Below are 18,596 nucleotides of genomic sequence, written 5' to 3'. Positions count from 1 at the left end.
TGTGTTAATTTTTTAAATAAATTATAAAAAAATAAATAAATAAAAAACAATATGGATACACTTTTCCTTTTATTTTCAGGCTTTGTCTCCATATTTTTTCTTTTTGCCAAAAATATAAATTTTGTTTATAAAATAGTTTAGTGATGTGTAAAATATCAATGCAAATTTAAAGAAAACGTTACTCGATTACTTTCTTTAATCAAAATATTGTTTTATTTGATTTATACGTTGTTTTTATTAAATAAACAAATACAACCCCATTTTTATGTTATTAAAAACAATTATTTTATATAAAAGCATAAAAAAATAATATTAGACACGAATACCAAATGAACTAATAATCGTTCATATACAACATTATGAAAATATTGACAGAAAAAAATAATGGTATAGCCAGCATCAAATCTAAAAGAACATTAAAATGTATTTTAGTTAAAATACTGTTTTTGCATATAATTTTTTAAAAATGGATTATTAAGCTAAAAGTCTTTGTTAACTAATGTACACTTTAAGGTCATAATAAGGTTTTTTTTTTGCATAAGACTGTAAATGTTTTTGTAGATAGGGCCTTTTGTTTTTTGTCAATAAAATAGCTAATTTCGGTCGGAGGAGTCCAATTTTTTGTGTGGACATTTGTTTTGATGCAATACATTACAATCAACAATAAAATCGATTTTGAATTTTTGGTTAGTTAGAGCCGTTTGCGTTTCAGGTGACGATATGTATGTAGTAGGGTTATGACTTTTTGCAATTTTTGGAAATATCAAAAATACCATAGCAAGAGTTTGTAGGGCGTGAACATATGTTAAGGAATATGATATTATTTTTTCGCGATCGTGATCGTGGTTCAATCATAGAAAAATAAATATAACTGAAACTGAGCGTAAGAAATATTACTCTCTCACATGTACAGGTACTGTGTGAATTTAATACACTTGTATGAGTATTTTTATTTTTGTTTACATAAAATACCAAAAATATGAAAGTACAAAATGTATCCGAATACATTATACCCTATCACATTGTGAGTAAGTTGCAATAAGTTATATAGTAGTTTTTAATGTAGAAGTTATATTCAAGAGATTGATGTTTGCTTAACTGAAGAATATAAAGATATATAGTTAACTCAATATAAAGATATATAGTTAACTAGCTTTACCCAGTGTGCTTTGCTACCCTACAAGCAGTATAAATAAAAAACCCAATTAACGATTTTGAAGATTCTAACTGCAATAGTTCTCTAGATTTACAATATGTTACATATTAGAGATGCCAAGCAAATTACTGAAAGTTCGCCAATTTCTATCTATCTATGAAAAATTTGAATAATATAATAGTTTCCAAGATATACGAAATTTTGCATTTAAATTATTTATGTAGTGCCAAGCCCCCAATTGAAAGCTCGTCCGTTATTCTCTAAATGTTCACATGAATGTCAGAGTTTTTTATGTAAAATTTTAAGATTCTAGCTGTAGTAGTTTCCAGATATACAATTATTCTATTTCAGTTCCCCATTGAAAGTCCGCCCGTTATACTCTAATTGTTCAGATGAATGTCAAAGTTCTTCAAGTAAAATTTGAAGATTCTAGCTCTAATAGTTTCTCAGATATACGAATTTTTCTATTTAATTCATATAGGGGCTCCAAGCCCCCCCAGATGGAAGTCCGATCTTTTTCATCCAAAATGTTCAGACGAATATTTAAGTTCTTAGTGCAAAAGTTGAAGAATTTAGTTCAATTAGTTTCCCAGATAAACGAATTTTTGCATTTAATTAATATGGGAGGTGCCGCTCCCCTCATGGATAGTCCGCCAATTTATTTCCCAAAATGTTAACATGGATGTTAAAGTTATTTGTGCAGAATTTTAAGATTCTAACTGTAATTGTTTCTAAGATAAACGAATTTTTGTTTTTAATTTATATGAGAGGTACCACGCCCCCTAATGCTAGTCCGCCTACTTTTTGTCCTAAATAATCATATTGACACTAAAGTGGCTCCGACAAAATTTGAGGACTCTAACTGTTATATTATCTCAAATATACGGATTTAATATTTTCTAATATGGGCGTGGACCTCGCCCACTTGAAATTTCAAAATAAAAAGTAGCCTATTACCTACTCGAGACATACGCTGTGAAAATTTCAAGAAAATCGGTTCAGCAGTTTTGTAGTCTATAACGTTCAAACATACAAACAAACACACATTCATTTTTATATATAAAGATTTACGAATATATAAAATTTGTTGAGTCGAATTGTATAGAATTTACCGCTTTCAAAAAAATTCAATAGGTTAATTTTATGGACAGATAACAATCATTACATAACGCAGGTGTTACTAACTTCAAGACATAATAAAAATTCTGTTCCCATTAGTGTGGTGTATGGTGTATTTAGCCTGCATTTAAGCTGCATTGAAATTAACAATAATTGTTTATATTAAGCGTTAATTTAAGCAATAGCACAATTCCTTTGGCACAATAGCTTCTGCTGCTGCAATAAACATTGCTAAAAGTTGTGTTTTATATATAAGTTTGTCATTCCGTTTGTAATTTCTACAATATAATTTTCCGACCCCATAAAGTACATATATTCTGGATCCTTATAGGTAGCGGAGTTGATTAAGCTATGTCCGTCTGTCTGTCTGTCCGTCTGTGTGTTTGTTGAAATCAGTTTTTAGAGGACCCCAGATATCGGCGAGATCCAAATCTTCAATAATTCTGTTAGACATGCTTTCGAGAAGATCGCTATTTAAAATCAGCAAAATCGGTCCATAAATAACGGAGATATGAGCAAGAATCCGAGACAACCTCTGAAAATTTCATAAAAAAGACATTTTTTTTCATGCTTTGATATACGCAACAACAACAACACTGCTTATTCATTTAGTATTTCGTTTCATCCCAGTAAAAAAATTTTAGACTTTAGGAAGCTAAAAAGGGAACTAACTGCATCTGTATTCGTTTACTATTAAGCCTTACTGAGAAGCAGGAAATAAGGGAATACCAATGATAGGAGTAATTCTACAATGTATGCTGAAAAAAATTAAAAGCTTACTACTATCCCTTACAGAGAAGCAGGTTGTAAGTGAAGTATTTAAATAATATTTAAGCTTACTCTTGTCCCTTACAAGGAAGCAGGTTGTATTGCAAAGACTATTGAAATCGGCAGTTTTACCGAGTCTTTTCCGACAAAAAAAAAACACATTTTAAATTACATAATATAAAATGTTTAGTCATCGAGTTGCATTTGTTTAGATAAGACGTGAATAAAAGTGTAAAAAATATTCTTAGAAAATATAAAAAGATTTTTATTATAAATATAAATCTATAAAGTGATTTTAATTAGTTAATACATTTTCAATGTAAGAAATATCTTCTTTTTAAATTTATTAAAGTGTGTGTTTATTATAGTGTATGAACAGAATTTAAATAATTTTTTGAACGAAATATCTTCAATTATTTGCTTGTTCTTGATTCTGTTTTTTAATACTCCTGCTTTTGTCCATGTACAGTTTGTGTTGTTTTGTTTTGTGTTTATGTTTTGATTTGTAAAAATAATAAATTTGTTGTTAAATAATAAATTTAATAAATTAAAAATAAAAGAGGTAAATAAAAATTTATTTAATCTCTTGAAGGCAACAGAAAATAGTCCCGAAGAAATTCCAAAATAGATGTAATAGCTGATGATAAAAATGGGACATTAAGAGAAAATATAAGGGAATGGTATATAAAATATCGCCCATCTGCGGCAAGCATATCAGCCATTTTACATATTTTAAATAGTATACATTCAGAAATACCATTGAGTGTAGAATCCCATGAAGAAAGGGTTTCATATAAGCAATACTGTAATAGCTTCACATCAGCTATGAATTCACGTCTTCTGGAAAAGCATTAGGGAAGAGCTTTTTGTAAACAATGAAAGAAGTAATGCCATAGAAACATGAAATAAGTACTTACTTATAGCTGTTACTCACAGCTGAATGTAATGAGTGAAAACACGCTTCATTTTTTAAAAAGTAATGCTTCCAAGTGGGAATTCGCTATATAAAAATCATGCCTTATCGAAGCAAAATAGCTTCGTTCCCTTACAAACCTGATTGCACGTAAGCTCCAATTTTTACTGGGATGTGTTTGGATGGCTGTGTATTTCATTGCCTTGTGTATATTGTTTTTGTTGCATGGTGCATTCAGTTTCGTATGTTTGATGTCTGTTGGTTTCATTGCGTTGTGTATTTTGTTTTTGCTTTTTTTGGAGTATTTCGTTTCGTACGTTTCATTGCCTTGTGTATATAGTTTTTGTTTTTTGGTGTATTCAGTTTCGTATGTCTGGATGTCTGTTGGTTTCATGGCGTTGTCTATTTTGTTTTTTGTGTATTTAGTTTCGTATGTTTGGATGTTTGTTGGTTTTACTGCCTTGTGTATTTTGTTTTTTTGTGTGTATATTTCGTTTAGCGTTGTTGTTGTTCGTTTTGCTATTGCTATAATAATGATATAAACGGGAAAATAAAATAAAATTTTATAGAATTGATATTTTTTAAATACACTGTGGTGAAGGGTATATAAGATTCGGCACAGCCGAATATAGCACTCTTACTTGTTTTATTTGCATACCCTCTCTGTCAAAATTGGTTTTTGTTTATTTGAAATTATTGTAACAAAATAAAATTTGAATAATAAAAAAATTAAAAATTTTAAGTTTGTAAAAAATAATATTGCTTGCACAAAAAATACATTTCAACCATCATCCGCATTGCGCCCTTTGTTAGGTCCGCTGTCTTTAGTCAAACTTCATCCGTTTAGAACAGAATTTTAATGGCACAAATCAGGTCATTCCAGATATCAACTATCCCCCGTATTGCGCACGTTGCCAAGGCTTTTGTCGTTAGCCAAACTTTGGCTACACAACTTTATTTGAACAAATCAGGTCAATTCAGATATCAACAACCTTTAGTATTGCGCCCGTTGCCTGGTCCACTTTCGTTAGCCAAACTTTGGTAGCTAAAGATACAAATTTAGTGGCACAAATCAGGTTATTCCAAAATCTTGTATTTTGGGTCCATTGCCAGGTCCTCTGCCAAGTCCTCTGTAACATTTACCAAAAGAATCCATATACACAGCTTAATATAAGTATATAAACATGCATATCCCTTAAAATTCCATTTAAAATCACTGCATATTTTTTTTAATAAAATTAAGAATTTTTTTAAAAGACAAACATCAAAAAATATTTTTATTTATTCTGACATTGAGCTCATACAAGTATTGTTGTAGTAATGCATATACCTGGCCATACTCAGTTTCAGTTCTATGTATACCTTTTCTATGGTTCATACCATGGTAAAAATATGAAGGTAGTGTCATTGTATCTTTTTGTCGCCATATTAACCTTTTGACGTTTGCTGGTCTTTTATAAAATCGAGCTACCATACTCATTCCAAAAATACTACATATTTTGTTTATTGAAAAGTCAAATATAAAATAATTTCTCACAGAATTTTTTGAAAATATAAAAAATAAAATCAAACGAATTAAATAATATTAAACAAGTTAGAGTGCTATATTCGGCTGAGCCGAATCTTCAATACCCTCCACCAGCTGCTTTTATATTAATACTTTTCTAATTGATCAAATATTTGTAGAAAAAAGTTTTCTCATATCTTAAATAGAAAAATCCGTAGATTCAAACAGCTCAAATCTATTACAATTCCAAGATTTATTGAACATTACCAACGCTTGGCGATTTTTATTAATTTGCATGTATGCATGTGTGTGAAAGATTTAAGGATTATCAAAATACATATATATAATTTTGTTCTACACAAATTGATAATGCAACTAGTTAAATACGGTTTTAGGGGCAGGACCTAGTATGGGAGATATGACCAATTATAGACCGATCGTAAAAAATTCTTTAAGCAAAACTTCTGGAAATGAAAGCTATATTTCAGTAACATTTTGTATCTATATCGTAATTTAGTAATAAGTAATGTGTGTTATGAACCGATCGTGCAAAAATCTTGAAATAGAATTTTTGTATCAATAGCTTTATTTGGTAATGAGTAATGTGCATTTAAGAGATTTTCGAAAGAGGACCTTGTGTATATAAAAACAAAATTTCAAAATTCTGTATCTATATCATTATTTGGTAATTAATATTGTACATTTAAGTAATTTTCTGGAGGGGGCCTAGTATGAGAGCTATGACCAAGTATGGACCGATCGTAAAACAATTTTATAGTGTAATTTATGTATATAAGAGCAATATTTGTGCTAAATGTATGGATATCAATATTTTGTAATGAGTTATGTGCGTTTATGTGATTTTCGGGAGGGAACCTTGCATGGGAGTTATGACCAAGGATGGACCGATAGGAAAAAAATTCCACAGTAATATTTCTGTGCATTTGAGCAATACTTGTACCAAATTTTATATGGATATCTTAATTTAGTAATAGTTATGCGCGTTTAAGTGAAGGAAGGAAGGGAAGGGACCTTGTATGGGAGCTATGACCAATTATGAACCCCTCGGAAAAAAATGTCACAGTAATATATCTGTATATGTGAGCAATACCTGTACCAAATTTTATGTGGATATCTTAATTTAGTAATGAGTTATGTACGTTTAAGTGATTTTCGGGAGGGGACCTTGAGTGGGAGCTATGACCAGTTATGAACCGATCGGAAAAAAAATTCACAGTAATATTTTTGTGCATATGAGCAATACCTGTACCAAATTTTATATAGATATCTTAATTTGTTAATGAGTTATGTGCGTTTAAGTGATTTTCGGGAGGGGACCGTGTATGGGACCGATCAGAAAAAAAATTTCTCAGTAATATTTCTGTATGTAGAGTAATACATGTACCAAATTTTATATGGATATCTTAATTTTGTAATGAGTTATGCGCGTTTAAGTGATTTTAGGGATAGGACCTTGTATGGGAGCTATGACCAATAATGGACCGATCGGAAAAAAAATTCACAATAATATTTCTGTGCACATGAGTAATACTTGTACCAAATTGTATATGGATGTCTTATGTTAGTAATGAGTTATGCGCGTTTAAGTGATTTTCGGGAGGGGACCTTGTATGGGAGCTATGACCAATTATGGACCGATGGAAAAAAAAATGTCAAAGTAATACTTCTGTATGTGAGGGCAATACTTGTACCAAATTTTATATAGATAATTTGATTTAGAAATGAATTATGTGCGTTTAAGTTATTTTCGGGAGGGGACCTTGTATGGGAGCTATGTCCAATTATGGACCGATCCAGAAAATTTTTCTCTGAATGATTTCTATTGACATAAGATTTTAATTTGTAAAATTTTGTAAAGATTTCGACATTGTGACGGAAGTTATTAATAAAAAACCCATTTTCCGGGAATATGTACTTTTGTATGGGAGGTATATGAAATTGTGGACCGATTCAGGCAATTTTCAGCGGGAATCAAGCTCTTGTATAGAAACGAATGTATGCTGATTTTCATGGAATTATCATTCACAGTTTTCGAGAAAATTACATCAGAATGTGTAAAAAATGCTTATTTTTTTCGAGGTTGTTTCAAATTTTGATTCATAACTTTTCCCGGTGTGAACCGATTTTGCTCATTTTCAATACCAAACTGCCTAGGACAATAATAAATATTTTGGGTGAATTTCGTTAATTTTTGTTGCTTCGTGTTAACGTGAGAATGTTTTATACAGACAGACAGACAGACGGACGGACGGACGGACAGACGGACATAGCTAAATCGACTCAGAATTTCATAAGGTCCAAGAATATATATACTTTGTTTGTCTCAGATGAATATTTCTTGGTGTTACACACGGAATGTCAAAGTTATATATACCCTCTATCACCACTGATGGTGGTGGAGGGTATAAAAAGAAAAAAAGCTAGCGCTAAAAATCTACGATGATTTACATTACCAAGGCCACCAAAATGATTTAAAGCTACAAGAGACTAGTGCTTAATGTAATTACCAGTTTTAAGGGCCAGCTACCAACATGCCAACACATTTATCGACCGAAGCCGCTAAGCCGCATCACTTAAATATATAATTTAGCCCGTAATCACAGTATACTGGCCTGCGGACAACCGTTTCCAGTTGTATCAGAATTCTGAAGAATTTAAGTTTTAAGTCTAGTAAAATCTGTTGCACTTCAGGAGCCCCTTATAACCAATATGTACATAATTATATGTGTATGTAGTATGTAATACCCTGCAAAAATTATTGGAATACATTTGGAGTACATGATCCGTTTAGTAGTTTTTTTACAACAACATGGTCCACAGACATACGGACATGTCTGTCTTAGAATCTTGTAAGGACCCATTATATACATACAATTTCGTGTCAAGTGACCCAACTCAAAAAATCGATTTGGATGAAATTTGCACCAAGGTTAGTACTATCGGATAGTAGGCCAGACACAAATTTTCAGCTCTATCGATCAAGAACTGTCCATTATGGGACTATAAGCCCTTAAAGGAAATTGTATAAGCTTTCATCTGCGCGCCAATAGTTGATAAGTTACACTCATTTGAATAAAACCCTGTATGACCAAAATGTCCAACTTTGACCCCCTCTAAGACCGGCAGTTCTTGACCAATAGAGCTGAGAATGTGTATCTGGCCTACTATTCAATAGTACTAACCTTGGTGCATCCAAATCGGAAAACATTGATTTTAAAAGTTGGGCCACTTGACACGAAATTGCCAATTTATACTTTTGTGGGTTTTAGATGAATCATTCCATTACACATAAAAAATACAAAAGTCTTAAAATTGTTTCCCCTTTAACGTGTGTGGCAACGACTATTTTATGTTTACACAAAACAAATTTCAGAAAATACCAGCAAACTTCAAAAAATTTTTTTATCATGGTTCATACTAGGGATGTAACGAATGCTCGCATTCGCATATGCGAATAATTCGCTTCATTTTTTACATTCGCATTTGCTAAAATTAAGCGAATAATTTAACGATTCATTAAAAAAAATCTGGCAGCGTTTATTTTTTTGCGAAAATAAATTAAAAGAAACGTCAAAAACAAGTAAACATCAAATACGTATTTTTAAATAAATAAATAAACAATTTGTGAAAAAATATTATCCCGTAAGGGTCGGTGCACAAGTGGCTTGATTTTAAAACACAAACACAATGAGGAATACAAAAAAATGGAAGAAACCAAATGTGAAAAAAGAGCCTTAACATTAATGCCAACAACTTCTCTGCAAGCCGCAAAAAGACAATTAACAATAAATGAATCTTTAATGGGTAAAGTTATGTGGAACGTGTGCAACCCGAGAACAAAGGAAATAGATAAATTAATTGGAGAGATGGTTGCTTTGCAAGATCTTCCGTTTAATTTTGTAGAAGAAATCGGTTTCAGGCGTTTAATGGAGTCAGTATTACCCCGCTATGTTTTGAGGGGACGGCAATACTTTACGGAATACGTTTGTGAAACAATGTATGCAGAAATCAAGAACCAAATTGTTCAGTTATTAAAAACATTTAACAAACTTTCCTTTACCACTGACATTTGGTCGGAACCCAGTGCTGGTGTTTCTCTTTTAAGTTTGACAGCACATGGTATATCATTGGAGTTCCAAAGAGTAAATCTTATACTCAGGTGTGAAAGCATCGAAGGCAGTCATACTGGCGATGTTATAAAATCAACTATACTTTCAATGATAAATGAATGGCAAATTTCTGATAAAGTACACTGCGTTGTCCATGATAAAAGGGCTAATATGATTAGAGCAATGAATCTTACTAACTTCTTGCACATAAACTGTTCCGTACATCAGCTTCAACTTTGTATTAAAAATGCTTTAAACTTAAAAGAAATTCAAGAGCTTATTGCGACTAACAGGAAACTAGTCTCACATTTCAATCATTCACTTTTGGCAAAGGAAAAGCTGAGTAATATACAAAAAAACAAGCTGAACCAAAAACCTCTTGGTGTAATACAGGATTGTCCAACCAGGTAAATGTGTCATAAGTTACCGACAATATGCGTCTTCGATTTAAAAGTTTTTTTTTTGTGTTAAAAATTGGAGCCGTTTAGAGTTGTTAAGGAGTTCCCATAAAATAAATCAAATTTATGTTTTTGTAGATGGAATAGTACATATGATATGATGGAAAGATTATTGAAAATTAAATACTCAATAATATTGTATCTTAACAACTACGAGCAACTTTCTATAACTCTCGCTGATTGGAAAATAATGGAAAAATGTGTAAACATCTTAAAACCTTTTGAGGAGGTTACTCGAGAACTTAGCAGTTCAACTATTTCAATTATGCCATTAATACACATTCTCACATCTAAATTAAATAAAGAAAAATCATTGGAAAGCGGTCCACCTTATGTAGCCAAAATAATTGAAACGCTTATACATGAGCTGAATTTCAGATTATCTGATTTAAGACAAACACCAATATTTTCAATATCAACATATTTGGATCCAAGATACAAACTAAAGGATGATAAAAATAAGATTCGCTCTGAACTTGTAAAATTAATACATCAAAATTATTCCGATGTTGAAGTGTGCAATTCTTCAACAAAAATAACAGAGAAAACTACTTTAATGGCTAGTGACAACGACGCAGGTCCCCATAACGCTGATATAGAAATGTTTTTAAATGAAGATAGCAGTGATATTCAATAAGAAGTGGATGAAATACAGTTTCTGAAATAAACGAGATATTAAAAGAATATGATAAGGAACGAAAAGTTCACATTTCCCAAGACCCACTACTATGGTGAAAAAAAAAACTGTTTAAAATATAAAATTTTAGTTCCGGTAGTACGTCAGTTTCTATCCACTCCCCCCGGAAGTGTTCCTAGTGAACAATTATTTAGTGGAGCTGGATTAATATATGATACTAGACGCTTCAATCTTAAAAGTGACAAAGCAGCAAAACTTTTATTTATAAAATATAATTTGGCACAATTAAATTTTGAATATTAAAGGGTTTGTTTTAAATAATAGTATATTTATCATTAAACAGTTTAGTTGCTGATATAATTTTTTAAATCTAAATAAAATATTAACACCCTTATTCAAAAACAACATTTTATTTTATAAAAGGTTTATAAAACAAAATTTGATTTATAAACTGTTTATAAAATATTTTTTATGAATAAGGCCTTTAGTATACTTGGAATAAGCAGCCAAAATCAGTAATGAAACATGAATTATCTAGTCGTATTACTAGCAAGTAGAAATTAATTAATTTCAATTAAAATATCTTATGTTTTTTAACTAAAATATTTTTATTTTTTTGTATTTTATTAACGATTTTTTGTGTAAATTTAGTTCGTAATATTGAATTCAAATAAAAACAAACATAACTTTTTTGCAAAATTTGAATTAAAAATTTCTCTTAGGTAATAATTTCGGTATATATTCGCATTCGCTTTCGCATTCGCAAAATTTTAAAATTACTATTCGCTTTCGCATTCGCTAAACTAGCATTCGCAACATCCCTAGTTCACACCATAGAATATTACAGTAGAAGGCCAACTCTCCCGGAAAAAACCTAACTCAGCTGTCAAAAAACCTAACTCTAAATATGTATTAGTAAGATTTTCTTTTGAAGTGTTAGTGTATAAAAGCTTTTTACCACACATACAATGCCCACATAGTTGTATAAAATCGGTCGAAATAATATTACAATGTTTTTATTGCATTAATTTTCTTAAATTAATACATTTTAAATTGTAGATTGCATTTATAAAAGCATGATAATATTTTTCATGCATTCTATATTTGTTAAAATGTAAAATTCTTTCATTTCTTGGATTTTAATAAATTTGTTTACTACTAAGAAATACTACTCTGCACCTTCAATTTGAAAATAGAAAAACAAAAAATGAAATGTCAAACAATTGAAAAAATAGTTTTTTGGATTTGTGAAAATTAAAAAGATTTTGATGAAGAAATTATATTAAAATAATTGTAAAAAAAATAAATAACGTGTGTTTGTGTTATAAAAATTGTGTCCGAATCGTTTTTTTGTGCGAATTTTGGACCTGAAATATTGAATATTTGTTGTTGTAGCTTTGTGTTGAATTCACACAGAACATGTAAGTGTGAATTCAAATAAAAACAAACATAACTTTTTTGCAAAATTTGAATTAAAAATTTCTCTTAGGTAATAATTTCGGTATATATTCGCATTCGCTTTCGCATTCGCAAAATTTTAAAATTACTATTCGCTTTCGCATTCGCTAAACTAGCATTCGCAACATCCCTAGTTCACACCATAGAATATTACAGTAGAAGGCCAACTCTCCCGGAAAAAACCTAACTCAGCTGTTAAAAAACCTAACTCTAAATATGTATTAGTAAGATTTTCTTTTGAAGTGTTAGTGTATAAAAGCTTTTTACCACACATACAATGCCCACATAGTTGTATAAAATCGGTCGAAATAATATTACAATGTTTTTATTGCATTAATTTTCTTAAATTAATACATTTTAAATTGTAGATTGCATTTATAAAAGCATGATAATATTTTTCATGCATTCTATATTTGTTAAAATGTAAAATTCTTTCATTTCTTGGATTTTAATAAATTTGTTTACTACTAAGAAATACTACTCTGCACCTTCAATTTGAAAATAGAAAAACAAAAAATGAAATGTCAAACAATTGAAAAAATAGTTTTTTGGATTTGTGAAAATTAAAAAGATTTTGATGAAGAAATTATATTAAAATAATTGTAAAAAAAATAAATAACGTGTGTTTGTGTTATAAAAATTGTGTCCGAATCGTTTTTTTGTGCGAATTTTGGACCTGAAATATTGAATATTTGTTGTTGTAGCTTTGTGTTGAATTCACACAGAACATGTAAGTGTGAAAAGAGAAAACTCTTTTTTTCGTGGTAAAGCTTGAGTTGGCAATCTATGTGTATTATCTATGGTTCATACCATAGAAAAGGTATACATAGAACTGAAACTGAGTATGACAAAACCTAAGTCTGCTGTCAAAAACCTAAGTCGTGAGAATGTATTAGTTAAAAAATATGTAACCCAACAAACACAAACTCTTTCGTTTAAAAAGTTTTTATATTTTTGTTTGATATTATATTTCGATATTTTATGAAATAATGGTTTGAATTAGCCATTTTTATTCAATATCAGTTGACCAATGTAAGAAAGATCTTCATTAAAAATTATTTTTAATTTTAAATAAACTCTTTGTGGTTGCTGGGTTGAGTCAATATTGACACTTGAAAATAATATTAAAAAATAAAAACGATTGAAAAATTTGTTTTTTTTTCTGAAAATGTTTTCAATAATTTTATGGGAAAACATAACTTTTAGCAGTGTTTATTGCAGCAGCAGGGTACATGCTATACAAGAATAGAGTATTTATAAAATTCGACTCAACAAATTTTATATATACGAAATTTTGACTATATATTGTTATAATGAGTAGTACATTCATTAATTAAGCAAACATCAATCTCTTGAATATAACTTCTACATTAAAAAATACTAAATAACTTATTGCTACTTACTCGCAATGTGGTAGGGTATGGTGTATTCGGATACATTTTGTACTTTCATATTTTTGTTATTTTATGTAAACAAAAATAAAAATACTCATACAATTGTATGAAATTCACACAGAACCTGTACATGTGAGAGAGTAATATTTCTTATTCTCAGTTTCAGTTCTATTTATTTTTCTATGGTTCATACCATATAACACAAACATACATTATTTATTTTTTTACAATTGTTTCACGGTCTTATGCAAAAAAAAACCTTATTATGACCTTAAAGTGTACATTAGTTAACAACGACTTTTAGCTTAATAATCCATTATTAAAAAAGTATATGCAAAAACAGTATTTTAACTAAAATACATTTTAATGTTTTTTTAGATTTGATGCTGGCAATACCATTATTTTATTCTGTCAATATTTTCATAATGTTGTATATGAACGATCATTAGTTCATTTGGTATTCGTCGTGTCTAATATTATTTTTTTATGCTTTTATATAAAATAATTGTTTTTAATAACATAAAAATAGGGTTGTATTTGTTTATTTAATAAAAACAACGTATAAATCAAATAAAACAACTAATGTAATTGCAATATTATATTTTGATTAAAGAAAGTAATCGAGTAACGTTTTCTTTAAATTTGCATTGATATTTTACACATCACTAAACTATGTTATAAACAATATTTATATTTTTGGCAAAATGAAAAGAAAAAATATGGAGACAAAGCCTGAAAATAAAAGGAAAAGTGTATCCATATTGTTTTTTATTTATTTATTTTTTTTATAATTTATTTAAAAAATTAACATAACAATATTTTTCACAAAACGTCAACAGTTTTAAATTGTAATAAAATAATGACATTTGACTTTAATATAGGTTTAAAGTACGGTTGAACCATTATTAACTTCCGTATATTTAACAATGGTTTACTACAGGTATTTTAAGCTAATTATCGTTTTTGGATATACTTTTATCGAATTTAGCTTAACAACGGTTAGTAATCATGTTGTAAGTTTTTTTGCATAAGACTGTTAATATATTTTCTTGATCGAAATCTTTTTAATTTTCACAAACCAAAAAACTATTTTTTCAATTGTTTGACATTTCATTTTTTGTTTTTCTATTTTCAAATTGAAGGTGCAGAGTAGTATTTCTTAGTAGTAAACAAATTTATTAAAATCCAAGAAATGAAAGAATTTTACATTTTAACAAATATAGAATGCATGAAAAATATTATCATGCTTTTATAAATGCAATCTACAATTTAAAATGTATTAATTTAAGAAATTTAATGCAATAAAAACATTGTAATATTATTTCGACCGATTTTATACAACTATGTGGGCATTGTATGTGTGGTAAAAAGCTTTTATACACTAACACTTCTAAAGAAAATCTTACTAATATATATTTAGAGTTAGGTTTTTTTACAGCTGAGTTAGGTTTTTCCGGGAGAGTTGGCCTTCTACGGTAATATTCTGTGGTTCATACCATAGAAAAACATAGAGAGGAAACCTGTCAAAATAAAATTTGTTTAAAAACATAAAGTAGGCTGTTCACACATATGGGTGCTGTGTAGGGTGATCGATTATTCGACATTTTCCAAAAACCGGTTTTCGAATAGTTGACATTTAAAAAAAAAACCGGTTGATATTTTTCAAATTCAGAAAAAACCGATTAACCGGTTTTTCATTATAAATAAAAAAATATATTTTAATTTGAAAAAATTTAAACATAAACATTGTTTAAATTTGATTAATAAAACATGAAATGATTTTTAACAGTTTAAAAGATTATAACTTTAGATCTAGTCGTCTGATTTACATTACTTCTTTAATATAAAAAAAAAATTAGGAAAAAAGTGGGACACTACTGTTAAACATAAGGTACTATGTAATCCTAGCTTATTCCAAAAGCCCTGTTTTGCATAGGCATTTTAACACTTCCACAAAATTTCAGCCGTAAATTAATTATTGTAATTGGAATATAATCTTAAGATTGATAAAATTTTATCAAACAGTTATCAATTTTACAAAAAAATTTTTTTAATTAATTAGGAAAGTCAAAAAAGTTTAACCAAAGGAGCTTTAGAAAAATATACGCTTGTTCCTCGACTCGAATATTTTTAAAATTTAGACGGGCTGTATTATGATTTACTTAAAAATTTCATTAAAATAATCTTTGAATACAAAGCAAATAAAAGTATTCGAAACCGGTTTTTAAAAAGTGAAAAAACCGGGTTATTCGATATTCGAAAAATAAGCATTAAGAAAAAACCGACACTGGTAAAGCAGAAAAAACCGGTTGAAAAACCGGTTGTGTATTCAACATACCACCTGTTAGATTTCCCCACAGTCATTTGTCAAATTTAATGTAAATAAATTAAATATTTTTAGTTTTAGAGTGTGTGCCAAATGATAGCAAAGTTCTATGGTGGATTGTAATTTTCCTATGGTGGGAACGTTTTTACATTTTGCTGTGCCAAACGATATCTTTTTTGATTACATTAAATTTTTACAATTGTCACTAATTTCACAAGAAAATCTGCATTTAAATTTAAAGTAAATTTCTACAATCAGAAATGTATTATAAACTAAAATTATAAAATATTTTATTTTTTGTATTTTCAAATTTTTCTTTTCATTTGTCAAAAATTTATGTAGCCCGATGAGCTAGTAAAATTTTATTCACCTCATATCTATCAAAAATTTACATTTTCAAGTAAATTGTTACCGATTGGCACACACTCTTATATACAAAAATCAGAATTATAATATGTTCCTGTACTCGTCTGGATTGCCATTTTTTGTCATGTCCCGGTTATTGCAGAGGTCCCTTCGGGATGGCTGTGGTTTAAACACAAAATTACGGGTTTAATCTATATTTCTGGATAAGTTCTGTGCTGTTACCGAAAAGATTACAGACACACAAGTGAATATGCTTTACGTACGTAAACACCTGTCGTGTTGGCCTTATACGACCAATGGGTGAGCTTGTTAGACGACTCACCACCACTTTGTGCTCCTTAAACTTTGCTCATGTACTCGAGCTACCTAATCGCTGACCATTGCTTTACTACCGAGATGCAAAAACATCACTTCAGTTTTCAACCACGAATGTGGGATTCGGCAATAGCACCTAGAGACGTAATCTGTGGATACACTGTGGTCTGGTATGGACATAGTAAACCCTAAATATACCCTGACATGGAAGGCAAATTCATTGGTATCACATTTATAAGATACTTTACATACATCACCATTCAACTCTGCACACCGACACACTCATTGAGACCAACATCTGAGTGAGTAAGGTCCGTATAACCCTACATCCATCCCGTATGATATACATTTGACACCAATTCATTTCCAACGCTCTGCGTGGTATCTGTTATCTCAGCTACAGCACCGAACTTATCCCGAATTATAGACTTTACCGTGCACCAGTCTTTTAACCAATATTCTCTTCCCGCGAGTATGGGTTTAAACCGCAGCCACCACATACACTCCAATAACCAGGACAAGACAAAGATGGAAACTCAGCCCCGTGGTATCAAATTATAAGGCTGCCTGGTTCGGTCCCTGTTCAAATAATTTCAAGGAATGTCCGATGATACATTTAGCATCGCCAGTTTATAGTCCCGGCAAACCGGATTGCAATAACAGTAAGATATGGAGGAGTTGGTGTCAAAAGAATAAGCTACTGAATGAATCAAGGGTATATGGACCTCGCCACACCCATATACTCGTAAGAATGTCGAGTGTTTTCTCTTGAATTTGGGTCACATAAATCTGTTTATTTTGCCGAAGTTATGTAAAATTTTAAAACACTGAACATCAAAAAGTGAAACGCTGTCAAAAAGTACCTAAGTCTACTGTCAGTCGGTACCTAACTCTATGAATGTATTAGTAGAATTCTCAAGCTAACATACTTAGTTGCAAAATGTCGGATTTAAAAATATTGAAAAAAATTATCAGATTTAAATTTTTATTTTAAAATATTTCTTTAAATATTTTGCAACACAATGTATCTATAAACATTTTAAAAGAATGTATGTTGGCTTTTTAATCTGCAATATTGAAAAAATAAATAATTATTTGAAATATTTTTTTCTTGTACCATACGAAAATTTACAACATTGTCTTTTTTCAGTTTTAATTTCAACAACAAAAATTTAATGTCAAAAAAATAAAAAATATTTTTTTCGTTTGTAAAAAATAGATTCTTTTCGGGCTATTAAATGTATTTAAATTGTGCAAAAAAAATAATAAAATATAACTTTAAGTGATAAAAAATACTTTAAAGTGCTATAAGCCACGAATTTTTGCGACAAAGTTTTGAGAGAGAGTGACATTCTTACATGTGTGTTGGAGTTACACTGTTAGAAGAGCGTAACGTTATTGTTGTAAAAAAACGTGACAGTTCCCAGCTAACATTTTTTGAAATTTTTGATCACATTCGAGTCATATATGACTCTTCTGCACGATTAAAATGATCATATATGCGCTCATTTTCTGATCATAAATGATACATTCGTCGGGAGAAAATGGTACCCTACCCGCGACTCTTCTAAACGAGTCTTTTATGAGCCCCACTTCTGATCAGTTCTGACTCATTTTTTAATCTTTTTTGAGTAATTTTTGAGTCGTTTTAGAATTATTTTTGAATCATATAATAGTCATTTTTGAGTCTTTTCTGAGTAATTTTTATGTTTGTTACAGACAAATACAATACAACAGAAAACACTTTTTGATCTTCCGACTGCTCAAAATGTAACTACAAAATAAATTTATAAACAATCAAATTTCGAACACCTGGAAGACTTATTTGTGATTGCTGTACATTTTGTTATTGTTTTTCAAATAAATCAGATTTTAAACATTAATTGAAATTATTTAGACTGATTAGTCACCAACTATCTTCCGCAGAAGATCATTAAGCATATAAAATTATTACAATTTAAGCATAATATAATGTCAATTTTCTTGACAGAAAATCGACTTTATAAATATCACACAAATTGAAATACTTATACATTTAATTTTATAAAC

The 18,596-nt window shown here is 29.7% G+C and overlaps 1 protein-coding gene across 1 annotated transcript; it reads left to right on the top strand.

Annotated features, from left to right (window-relative positions):
* Positions 1–9,188: 9,188 nt before the first annotated feature.
* LOC119614672 (zinc finger BED domain-containing protein 4-like) lies at positions 9,189–10,688 on the top strand. Its single transcript, XM_037970790.1, has 2 exons — positions 9,189–10,000; positions 10,130–10,688. Exons 1-2 carry the CDS (start codon positions 9,189–9,191, stop codon positions 10,686–10,688), a joined length of 1,371 nt encoding a protein of 456 aa, XP_037826718.1.
* Positions 10,689–18,596: the final 7,908 nt, after the last annotated feature.

The sequence above is a fragment of the Lucilia sericata genome, unplaced genomic scaffold (assembly GCF_015586225.1).
Source record: "Lucilia sericata isolate MDLA Ls3-8-SP2 unplaced genomic scaffold, ASM1558622v1 Contig000043F_arrow, whole genome shotgun sequence".
In the NCBI taxonomy this organism is placed as follows: Eukaryota; Metazoa; Arthropoda; class Insecta; order Diptera; family Calliphoridae; genus Lucilia; species Lucilia sericata.
The sequence above is the reverse complement of the archived record's forward strand: the minus strand, read 5'-3'. Positions and strand labels throughout refer to the sequence as shown.